At 39.2% G+C, this 11956-nt stretch overlaps 2 protein-coding genes across 2 annotated transcripts in view; one reads left to right on the forward strand and one right to left on the reverse strand.

The window, feature by feature from the left end:
- The window catches only part of LOC108248213 (tripartite motif-containing protein 16-like), a 19722-nt gene extending 18336 nt beyond the window's left edge, over window positions 1–1386 (reverse strand). Inside the window, exon 1 of the mRNA XM_017436828.3 lies at window positions 7–1386. Within this exon, the coding sequence (XP_017292317.2) occupies window positions 7–1329 (1323 nt within the window). The 5' untranslated portion in view covers window positions 1330–1386. The remainder of the gene's footprint in view (window positions 1–6) is intronic.
- trpc5a (transient receptor potential cation channel, subfamily C, member 5a) overlaps window positions 1–11956 on the forward strand; it is a 128399-nt gene that overhangs the window by 10084 nt on the left and 106359 nt on the right. The gene's annotated exons all lie outside the window — the stretch shown is intronic.

Raw genomic sequence — 11956 nt, forward strand, 5'->3', positions numbered from 1 at the left:
CTCCACCTCCCAGTAACAACGTCCGGTCAGACTCTCTCTGCTCAGAACCTGATAATAATAAGTGAATCTGTCTGGATGATCAGGATAAGACTGTTGTTGTTCCATTAATGTTACTTTTCTGTTCCCCTCAGATAACAACAGATATCTGTTTGCTGTGTTTGGATCCAGAGTGATTTCTTGTGAATATTTTAAGAATCCATCTCTGGTCTTTGGTTCTGGTTGTGGCAGTAAAACGTCCACTTCAGAGACTCTCAGTGAGATGTCTGTCCACATGTCCCTCAGGACGTCCTGTAGTTTGTCTCTGAGCTCCTCCACAGCTGCTGTCACGTCCTCAAAGTGTCTCCGAGGACGACTCTTGATGCTGGATGAGTGTGTAGACTCACTGAGTGCTGACACTGAGGGGTAGTTGTGGAGAAACTGGTTGTGATCCTCTGTGTGTGAGAGCTGCTCCAGCTCGGCGTCTTTCCTCTTCAGCTCAGTGATCTCCTGCTCCAGCTTCTCCTGAAGCTCTTTGACTCGACTCACTTCAGTTTCCTGCTGGGATCTGAGCTGCTGCTTCACATCAGAGCTTCTTTTCTGGATGAGACGGATCAGCTGAGTGAAGGTCTTCTCACTGTCCTCCACTGTTTTATCAGCAGAGACATTGATGGCCTCCACCTCCTGTTGGAGCAGCTTCACATCTTTCTGTCGGTCCTGGATTCTCTGCTGGATTTGTTGTCGACTCGCCTCGAGCTCCTTCTGCTTCTCAGCTCTTCCTGCTGCAGCTGAGACTGTTTCATGTCCTTTATGTTCATCCATGAAGCAGAGATAACAGATACACTGCTGATCAGTACGACAGAAAATCTTCATCACCTCATCATGACGAGGGCAGATGTTCTCCTGGAGCTTCTTGGAGGGCTCCACCAGCTGGTGTTTCTGTAACGGTGGAGCTTCATGGTGAGGTTGGAGGTGTTTCTCACAGTAAGAGGCCAAACAGACCAGACAGGACTTGACAGCCTTCAGTTTCCTCTCAGTGCAGACATCACAGGACACATCTTCAGGTCCAGCATAGCAGAGATCAGCTGGAGCAGCTTGGAGTCCAGTCTTCTTCAGCTCCTCCACTAAAGCTGCAAACATGACGTTTTTCACCAGAACAGGCCTCGGTATGAAGTCCTTCCTGCACTGAGGACAGCTGTGGATTCTCCTCTGATCCTCTCCATCCCAGTAGGTTTTAATACAGTTCATACAGTAGCTGTGTCCACAGGGAATAGTCACCGGATCCTTCAGGAGATCCAAACAGATGGAACAGGAGAAGTTTTCTCGATCCAGCTGAACTCCTTTTTGCGCCATTTCTCCTCTCAGCAACAACGACTCAGCAGTTTGACTTCCTGGAATCCAGTCTCAGCTCTGATCTAAACATCACGTGACTGCAGTGAACGTCAGAGGTTCCACCCATCCTCACAGCTGCAGATCTGAAGGGGAGGGAACCAGGAAACGTGGACAAGGCGGCTCTGTTAGTGTTTTCTATCAGGAAGAAGAAGCTTGAGGTTTCAGACTGTGATTGTAAGAGGAGCAGTTTGAAGCAGAAACTATTAAAGTCTTTTAGTAGCAGAGTGAAGTTGGTGTGCAGCTGTAGGAGGAGAGACTGGGTCATGGTTCTTGGCTCAGCTAGTTAACAAATAAAGTGCTGCAAATGTCATACATAATAACTAGCAAACAAAACCTCTATGCTGCAACATGAGGCATGTATTAAACCACATGTGTTGGACTGCATCGTGGTATTACAAGGTGAGCAAGCTTACGTACCGATCTGGGTTGTGAACATCTAATGAAACACAAGAATAAAATACAGGTTTTCCTTTTTTTTTAAAATAATTCCAAGATAGGCAAGAAGACATCAACAATGTCTGTTGTATTTTATCAGTTTTATTGAAATGTAATTTAAAAAGGAAACTGTTGAGGGGAGATCTGTTCATTTGTTTGAATTAAGTTTGTTCCTCCTGAAATTAAGAGGAAATGGTAACAAATTAACCCTTCGTTTAATCATACAGTGCTCCAGTTTATGCTACTCTATCCTCCTGACTACCAGTATCTCATATTTGTCTTCTGTGGAGGACATCTATAAACCCAAATATCTCCCACCCACTTCATAATACTCAGTTAACTCCTTTTGGTATCTACAGAGGACATTTAGGGCTTTTTAATGATACTAAATATGAAAGGGTTGGGGCTAATTAATTACAACGATTGGGGAATTTTAAACAAAAAATTGTGATTGGACAATATTTTTGGAACAATGATGGACATGCAAAGATAAATAGCAAACATGCATGAAAATTAACATCTTTAAAGGTAATAACCAGCTTGAATAAAGTGCAACGAAGGCCTGTTTTGAATAAGAAAGTGTGTTGAAGATGACTGGAGACAGTCAGGAGTTTTGTTTTCACACATCATCAAACTCAGCTGCACCAATCTTCTCTTTAAGATGAAACCCTGTGAGTTTAGTAATGCTGTAATCATGTGCAGCAGGCGCACGCTGTAAGGAAATCTTGTCACCGCTTCGTCCCACGTGAGCCTCTTCAGCGCAGAGACCTCGAATGACTCCAGCCAGCGTGTTTAAATACACAACCATCATCCGTCAGCTGACAAAGACAACCCAGCAGCAGCACAATCAGTGTCTCTTTGTTGAAATGATTTGCAATTTATTTTCGCTTTAATGTGCGCGAACAGCAGTCATCCATAATCTGACGAACAATGAGGACATGGACGTTAGGAAAACACAGCGATTACTCGCAGTGATAATGGGCTGAATTTGAGGAGCAGAGCTGCATACCTGTCAGCTCTTTTCTCTGTTTTTTATGACAGAATCTTGTGATGTAATGAGGAAATGTTGTCGGGAATGACTGATGGTTGTGTCCTCTGTGTGCATGAGACTGCAGCGCCACAAAATCCTTAGAATAAAACCATTCCTTCATTTACTGGGAGCCGTTCGGTACACAAGAGTACAAGACTCAAACACTGAAGCAGACATTTGATTCTTATTTTCATATGGATCCATTAAGATGTGCAAATGAAATGCTTGTTTTTTCAGTTGAAATTGAAAAGCTTGAGCAACTGGAAAATCTTCTAAATCTTTCAGCTGCTTGTTATTTTAGAGGGGAACGACGGAAACATCATCGAACATGTTGCTGGTTACAGATCGTTAGAGACTGATGGTGACTCAGAACATGGAGCATCTTAAAAACATCTTTTTCCCCAATTTCCAGGCTACTGAGCTGTATTTTCCTCTGCATGTGGAGGTGGAAAACATGTGACTTTCCATCTAAAGCAGTGATGTCCAATCCTGGTCCTCAGGGCCTCCATCCTGCAAGTTTTCCTTGTTTCTCTGCTCCAACACACCTGATTCAGAGGTTAAATCACCTCTTCATGTTCTGCAGAAGCCTGTTTATCACCCATTGATTCAGATCAGGTGTGTTGGAGCAGAGGAACAAGTAAAACCTGCAGGATGGAGGCCCTGAGGACCAGGATTGGAGACCCCTGATCTAAAGCATTAACTGGACATTCAGTTCAAAAGATTCAGTTGTTTTTTTAAATACATCTTTTTATGTATGTCAGATGATAACGTTATAAGAAATTCATTCAAATCTGTGAATATTTTGCTAACAGAGACATTAGGTTGGCTCCAACGGTTTGTGCGAAAGTTTTAGGCAAAACTTTTGTGCATCAAGTATAAAAATGTGTTTTTAAATGACTCTCGGCTACTTCCACACCAAACTGTAGCTCAATATCTATTTTTTTATTTGCTAATTTCAGTTACCTGAGGTGGCCATCTTGAATTGACTTCAAAGATTAATCAGTTGCAGGTAAACATCTGATGATTAGTTTAATTAAAATGTTGTCCACTTGTTCATGAGATATTTTGCTAATTATCACCCACAGGCTGTAAAAGATGTGATAAAGGCAGTAAAAATACAGAACACAAGGTTATTGTAATCACAACAATATTTATTTTTAAAAGTAATTATTCAAGATAAACTTGGAGTCTTAATGAAGTTAAGATAATCAGTCTTAGTTTAACTGATATAATAAGCTAAATACACAAGTTTTTTGAACTATTATAAAATAGTTTCTGTGTTTTATTACATCTATTCGTAGATCATGAGCTTCTTTTACACATAAACTGGCCCAGTTTTTCCTTTTCCCATCATTTTTAAATCAGGAAAAGGAAAAAACACTGAAAATGATGGGTTTTAAAAGATAAAGTACAAGCCAAATTTTAAACAAAGCGACACGTTTCCCCTCGGTGGGTTTTGGAAAAGGGGGTTCGAAGAAAGGGAGAATAAAATCTGGAGTTATTCTCACCCGGGGACAGAAAGTGGGAGATAACTCATATCAAAGTGTTGACAGGTTGGAAATTAAAATGAAAGCAGCTAGAGGGGATCTGCGCAGTGAACAGGACAGAAATACAAATCAGGTCAAATCCAGACTAAGTGGAATAAAACTGACCCAGCTGCCCCCTTTAACTCGAATCCTTTTTAAAGTTTTTACCCTCCAGCTACACCAGAAGAGCAGAACATCACGTTAAAGCTGCCGTTTCCTCTTCTTAATTCTCAGACCTGACGGCAGATTTTCACTTTTAGAGTCAAATCAATTCAAAATGGCAGCCACAGCTAATCTAAATTAGCCAACAGAAAAGTGGGTATTCATTAACTCTGTCAGTTTCACAGTTATGGAGCCAAAGGTCGATGTGGTAGTAGCTGAGAGTCATCCTCTGAGCGACACATCTCATGATTTCACACCGAATCGTGCAGAAACGTTTGACCGAATCAGCTAAAGTTTTCTATCTTAGTCTAAAACTCTGGCGGGTGATATGCATTCCTTTCACAGAACCCTCGGCTTTTATTGGTGTGAATTCACATGATTGTTTTCCTGTTTTTTTTAGTTTCTTCTGTAAGTTTTCTTGGACTTCAGGTATGAAAACATTCAGCTCGTTCAGGACGTTACAGATATGACTTTTAGTTTTGTAACTTTTCTAATTAGTTGCTGTTTTGCTAATTTTAGTATTTAACAATTTTGCTCATTTCAGCTTTTCCTAGAATGTTTGTTTTAACTTTAAGCTTCTTTTACAGCTTTCATCAGTCATTCAGGAGTCATTTTCACAGAAAATGCAAACCTTTCTAGTTTTTATATTTTATCTACCTAACCTAAAATAAAATCAACCTTTTTCTGCATATATAATGTGATAATGAAGGCTTAAGAAGCTTAAACTCTCACTAGAGAAATTGCATTTTCTGTGAAAATGCAGTGTGAATGCTTACTGCTGAATGATTTAGCTGAAAGCTGCTGAAGAAGCTGAAACTCTGCTGAGATGTTTTAATTGCTAAAATGTCAATGCAAGTTGATTTAGAACAGTTGAAGCAGAAATGAGGCGGAACAAATCCTTAAAACTGCAGAACAATCCTGAAAAACAAAAACTAAAAGTCATAGCACCCATCTCCTGAACGAGCAGAATTGCTTAAAAATTGGACAAGCATCCTAACATTTAATCCCAAACTCTCTGAGTTAGATGCTGAAAAACGTACAGAATAGTTAGAGTAACGATAAGAAAATAGAAACAGGAAAACAATGGTGTGAATGTGAAGCCTAAGTGGTCACAGAGAAGTTTTTTTTGGGGGAAAAAAGCGTTTCTGAGAATAAATAGCCGAGAAAAACTGGAAAAACGGCGTCAGATTCAGCTCCGTCCTCCCGTCTCCGGAGGGGTTTATCTGAGGAAGGATCTTCGTCTCTGTGGTGGGGGTCTTCCTCTGACGTTTAAAGAGGCTTACAGTGAAAATCAGTCAGCGGAGCCGACGTCTCAACAGGAAAGAGATTTAAAAATGCTGCCGTACGGCGACGCCTCATCTGCATGAAGTAAATCTTTATCTGATTCACCTGCTGGATTCAATACTTTCTGAGTCTTTGTTCCTGCTACCCATATAGTTTTTTATCTGTACTATCAAGTTTTTATCCCTAAGCCTTCATATTAACTAAAAATCAGAAATTTAAAATGAACAGGGACAGATCGACACCGACTGATCGTCGTCCTTCACCGCTCTGATAAAAGGAGCCGAGGGTTTAATGGATCCGTTTTATTCATCTCAACTTTATATATTTGTCATTGTGACCTTAAACCTTAATAGGAATCATTATCAGACCAACTGCTCTGTTAATCATTCTGCAGCTCCTAGAACTTTGTTTTTAAACACAAATTGTTTCCTAAAACAGTCCCAGAATAATTTCCAGGTAGACGAACGAAGGAAGAGTCATGTTTATGAATCACGTCACGATTAGAGGAAAGTAGCTGGGACTAATAATAATAAAATCATAAAAAACTCACTGATTTCTGTTCGAGAGCACAAAAATAAAAGAGAAACTGACGTCACAGAACATTTTAAAAAGCCACCAGGTTTATTGGATTTGATGTTTTTTGGTTTATTTTTAATGATTTCTAGAACAGGTGTCACAGTTTGGTTCGTCTTGGGTTTCTTGCACTTTTTTTCTGAGATACTTTTGATTTTTGTTTTTCATTTTTGCTTCATCTCCTGTTTGTTGTTGTTGTTGTTTGTTTGTGTATTTTGAAAAAGCTCAGTGTTGTTATGCTTGTTGTTTCATTTCCGTACCTGAGCTGCTTTAATAATTTCCACTCACATGTCGTTGACTCGGGTTGAAATCAAAAGTTAATCCGTTTCTGATGTTCATCCCGTGATTCTTTCATTAAAATCTCTTCAGTCTTTCATGAGATATTTTTCTAAAAGACACACAGGCAATAACATGATTGCCCACTGCCATAAAAGGTGAAAAACACCCAAAAAAGTTTTTTTCCGTGTGTTTTTGACTAGCAGAAAATGTTGTTTTAAATCTATGTTCATGTGGACAGGGCTCTAATCTCAGTTTTAATCCTCTCACCTGTTCTGTTTCACCTCAGGATTTAATGTTTTTTCTGGATTTCCTGCTCTTTAACACCTTAGTTTACTTTAAGAACATCAGACCTTTTAGTTTTTGCATTCTTCTTAATTTATCTTATTTTCTATGACTAAAGTCGAGTTGTCGCATTTTTTCGTTATGTTTGCAGAGTATGTATTTGAAGCTCAGAGTGTATTTGCTTTGGAAAATTAGTTGCACGGAGACTTTATTTTATCTAAAGCTCATTTCCTCTCGACGTTCATATCATTATGAATTCTGCTTCACATGGCCCAGGTAATAAACTTTATTGATGGGGAGAATGCAGCTGGAGGTTTCATGTCTGCAATAATCAGAGCTTGTTTAAATTTGCATTTAAAATGTACTCATTATTTGAGTTTGTTTATTTTGTAAAGGCTTGTTTAACAAAGAAACCCTTTAGATTTACAGTAAAATAGGTTTTCTGTCCAAAAACGACTGGAGCTACTAACAGATAAATGGATTTATTTATAGGACACAGCTCTTAACTGTCCAACCTAAAACATCATCAGTCTGTGTACTTAATTCATAAACAATAACAGCAATCATCTCATTTCCAGCCAGATGTTTTCAATTCTGAAAATATATAGAAATAAATTTACATTTGAAGTTAAATATGGGAAAAGATAACTACTTGAGGCTAAATTTTCTGAAGTTCTGATTTGTAATAATCCTTATCTTCCTGTCTGTGTCTTCAGATAGACTCTTAAAGAAATATATTTCATGTTTAAATATGAACAATTTGCCCTCAATTCTATCCATTTAGGTTTTATTTTGTTTTTTACATATAAACATCTGCAGGAGTTTAAATTCAATACTTTAAGACAAAATTACGTCCAATGCCAGTCGTCTTTATTCTTCCTCTGCTGTCTGCACACCAACCATCAGCGTTTCTGACGGATAACAACCTCACCTTCAACTTCCTGTTGCACTTCCTGGTGAATCAGCAATCCTTTAAAACGCCTCTCTTACAGAAGAATTAGTGCTTGAAGTCTTTAGCAGCAGGCTCCGTCGGACAGACAGAGAAACAGGATCTTCCTTCAGCTCTCTGAGGGTTTCTCCCGAGCTTCAGAGGAAACGGCGCTGCGGGGATCCTGATGGATAAAACTGGGTTTTAAAGCAGCTGCAGGTCCTGCTTTACCTTTGAGTCATTCAGCTCAGAGACGATTTTCACAGATGTTTTATCATGAAGCTTTGATCAGTGAACCTGACTCTGAGACCACGGAACGTCCTCAACCTTAAAGTCACTGATAAGAAAAAAGTACTGCGAGGTTTGGAGCTTTGTTACGTTCAGGTACCTGAACATTTTCAGAGGAATATCCATTTATTAAAGCTCTTAATTCTGATCTGTGATTCATTCAGGCATAAAAAGGGCTTCATTCTTGTGTCAACACATAACAGACAATATGCACAAAAGCATAATTTGTTTTCTTTTTTTTTTAATTTTGTGCAAAACAGTAAAGATAACAACTTGACACTTTAAAAAAAGATTTGAGCACCATCAAATTCAATCCCAAAGGATGTTTTCTTTAAGACATGACTTTCAGGTACTGATCATCTGCTGTAAATCTTTTTTCAGCCCTTCTTGTGTCCACTTTTATTTTTTTGCTTGCTTCTTTGAATGCACACTGCAAAATATGGCTCTGTGATGAGTGTTGTGGTTTTTTAATATTGGGGCTTCAGGTTTGAGCATCAGGAAGGACGTCCAGCATAAAAAACTGAATCTTCTGTGCGAGGTAACTCGCTGTGGCGACCCCCCACAGAAGCAAGCAGCTGAAAGTTTTGGGGTTTTTTCTACCATGACAGCACTGAAATTTAGTCAAATATTGCCAAAGTCTAAAGGAAAAGTTAGAATGAACTTCAGAAACCACAGAGATTTATTTATTACCATCACTTTAGAAGATTACAGAAGGTCCGGCTGCTTGGAAGCAAAGTCTTAAGAAATTAGATGTGGCTCAAGAGTTTTGCACAGTCCGGTAAACTAAACAAGATTCTTTGTGTCTGGAGCTCCCATCAGTTTATGAACTAGAGCTAAAAGTAAAACGGCTGAACTTTCCTGCCTGTCAGACAGTTTTCATCGTGGAAAAAGATCAGTTTGTGCAACACCAAGTCCAGCAGTCTGTAATAATTGTAATTTATTCTCTTTATTGTGCTTTTGGGTCTTTAGTCTGGAGGATCAACAGTAACAATAACAGCTCGTTGGTAAGTTAGATTATAAAATCACTATATTAGACAACAGTATGCTGTAAAACAACCTAACATGGGACTGCAGGCTGTTTATTTTTGATTCTATACCATCAATAAACTTATATCACTTTCGGACAAATGGTATAAAATACAATCCAGGCTATGTGGTTAAAAGGAGGAGCAAAGATTTTTTAAAAACTGTGCAACAAATTCTCTGCTGCTCTGAATCTGCACGTTTCTGTATTAAAATCTGCATTTTGTATGAATTCATATTAGATTTTAAAAGGCTGGTTTTTACTCTTGCTTTTTTATTTTAAAGAAATCATTTTTAAATGGTGTTACATGATTTTATATTAGGTTAGACAGTTTGGGATGTAAATGTTAGGATGCTGCAGAAAATATGCCAAATCGTCTTTTTTTAAGCAAAATAACATCAGATTTTATATATTTATGAAGTTTGGGTACAGAGTATTTATTAGTCCTGGAAAAGCCTTAAATTAGACTTTAGAGAAGGCGTAACAATAATGTAGATTAACCTTTCAGTAAAATAAAAAGCTCATTGTTTTTGTGTTAATATGCTCATATTATTGACTTTTGTTTAGTTGAAAAGATAAATAAAGAAAACAATAATGAATCAGTATTAAAAAATGATTTCCGTGGGCTCAGATGTGTTTTTAGCTCAGGAAGCAGAGCTGTTTTTCCAGTTCAAAGTGATATTTACAGCTGAATGTGTCAGATTCCTGGTGTTTTGTGCTGCGGAGAAGCACTGATGTGTCTCATTGTGTTCTGCGTATTGAGCCGATGCTCTCATCCAGCTCGCTTCACGATGAATGAGCAAACGGCGGCACAGGTTGTTATTCAAGGACGCTTGACAGTCTGGCTTTTGAAATGAATAAGAGATTCTTCAGCGGCAGAAAAGTCTTATTTAACCACTTCACTAAAGAGAAGATTGTGCTTTTTTTCCTGTCTCCGATCTTTTCACTGTGGTGTTGTGATGCATCCAATCAAAAAAGAAAGACTCGAAATGATAAGCGATGCTTCCAAACATGATGAAAAATCATTTGACTTCATAGAAACTCTTATGTTTCCTTCCTGAATCCAAAGTGGCTGTGCAAAGAAACCCAACAGTATAAATCTATAGGAGCTTCATGTTATTAATGACTGGGATGAGTCTGTTTTTACTGCAGATCTGTGCAAAAAATGTAAACTATTCGGCAGAACTATGTGTTTAAAAGGGATTTTTCAGGTTTTCTAATTTGACTGAGATGTAATGTTTCAACAGGAGTTCTTATATTTTTTAAACTTCATGCTGACAGTTTTCAGACTCGACACAAACTGATTCTTTTTATCTCTTGCTGTTGGACAGAAGTGAACAGTAAGGTATCTGCTGTTTCTGTCTTTTTGGATTCGAAGCAGCCTTTTTGTTTTCTTTTCATCTCTGAGTTCACGCTGACAAGCAGGTGCACGTAGGGAGCGAACACAGTTAGCGCACGGTTTCAAACAGCATAACATCAGCCGGTCCGCCTCGGCCATTACCACTCTGACAGTTTGTCTCTGAATTCCTCCAGCCGGCAAAGTTTTCCTCCATCAAAGACAGATAAACCTTTCGTCTTTGCTCGTCATTATTTCTATCTGGGTCATGCTCCGTCTCAAGACTAAGGAGAGGATCCACTCTCCACACCGCGCAGCGTGCGGTCTGCCTCATCACCGTGTAAACAAAAACAAGTCCAAGTCTCAACAACGTCTAAATATTCTGCCTAAAACTTTTTTAGGACTGTGGAAATAAGTCTAACCTTTAGGGGACTCTGTTTGATGCAGAGGAGCGGTGCTTCTCCGTCTCATTCCTCCAAATGATGGAGCTTAACGTTGAGCCCGGCCACCCTGAATGATGAAGCAGCTCATTTCAGCTGCTTCATCATTTATACCTCATGACCAAGGCTGAGTCCTAGATGGACTTCTCATTACTGCAGATGAAGCTCTGATCCATCCGTCCGTTCCTTGTGCCGTCCTGAAATCCTGCCAAAATACAAACTAAATCAGCGCAATTTTATTTTTCTCACATTGATGGTTATTAGATCCTTACACTCAAAATTTGTGGCTGGATGCCAACTACCACATGTGTTTGTTTACCTACGGAAACAGCCGAAGTGACTGAAAATACGTCAACAGTGGTGAAGTCCATGGAAGAGCCATTTGGGATCAAGAAGTCCATTAAGTCAGATCCATTGGTACGCTTTGTTAAGTAAAGATTTTATGGCGCTCCATCGCCCTGCTTGACCCTGATATTTATTCCTGACAGTTTGCTTACTCAATTTTTCTCTTTTCTTTCACGTTTAGCAGCAGATTCACTCTTCTATTAAATGTCCTCCACAGACAACAGTCAGCCTGATGTCGGTCAGTCACGTGACTCAAGCTTCCATGTGGTTTTTGGTAGATTCAGCCAAATGCTTTAATTACTCTGAGTGAGGATTCTCAATTCAGAACTTCATACCAATACATCTGGAGAACTACTGGAGTAAACTCTTTCAAACTGCACCGTTTGATGAAGGAGAACCTGTCTTATGTTTGATTTCAGAGTTTCCAACAAGTACCTTTTTAGAGCTACTTGTGTATCATTTGACTAAACAAAATTAAAGGTAGTTCAGTTCTACAGCTTTCGCTGGAGCGGTTTGCAGCTGGGATGAGGATCAGTGCCTCCAAATCCGAGGCCATGGTCTTGAGCCGGAAAAGGGTAGAGTGCCTTCTCCAGGTCGGGGAAGATGTCCTGCCCCAAGTGGAGGAGTTTAAGTATCTCGGGGTCTTGTTCAGGAAT

This window comes from Kryptolebias marmoratus, linkage group LG7 (assembly GCF_001649575.2).
Source record: "Kryptolebias marmoratus isolate JLee-2015 linkage group LG7, ASM164957v2, whole genome shotgun sequence".
Classification (NCBI taxonomy): domain Eukaryota; kingdom Metazoa; phylum Chordata; class Actinopteri; order Cyprinodontiformes; family Rivulidae; genus Kryptolebias; species Kryptolebias marmoratus.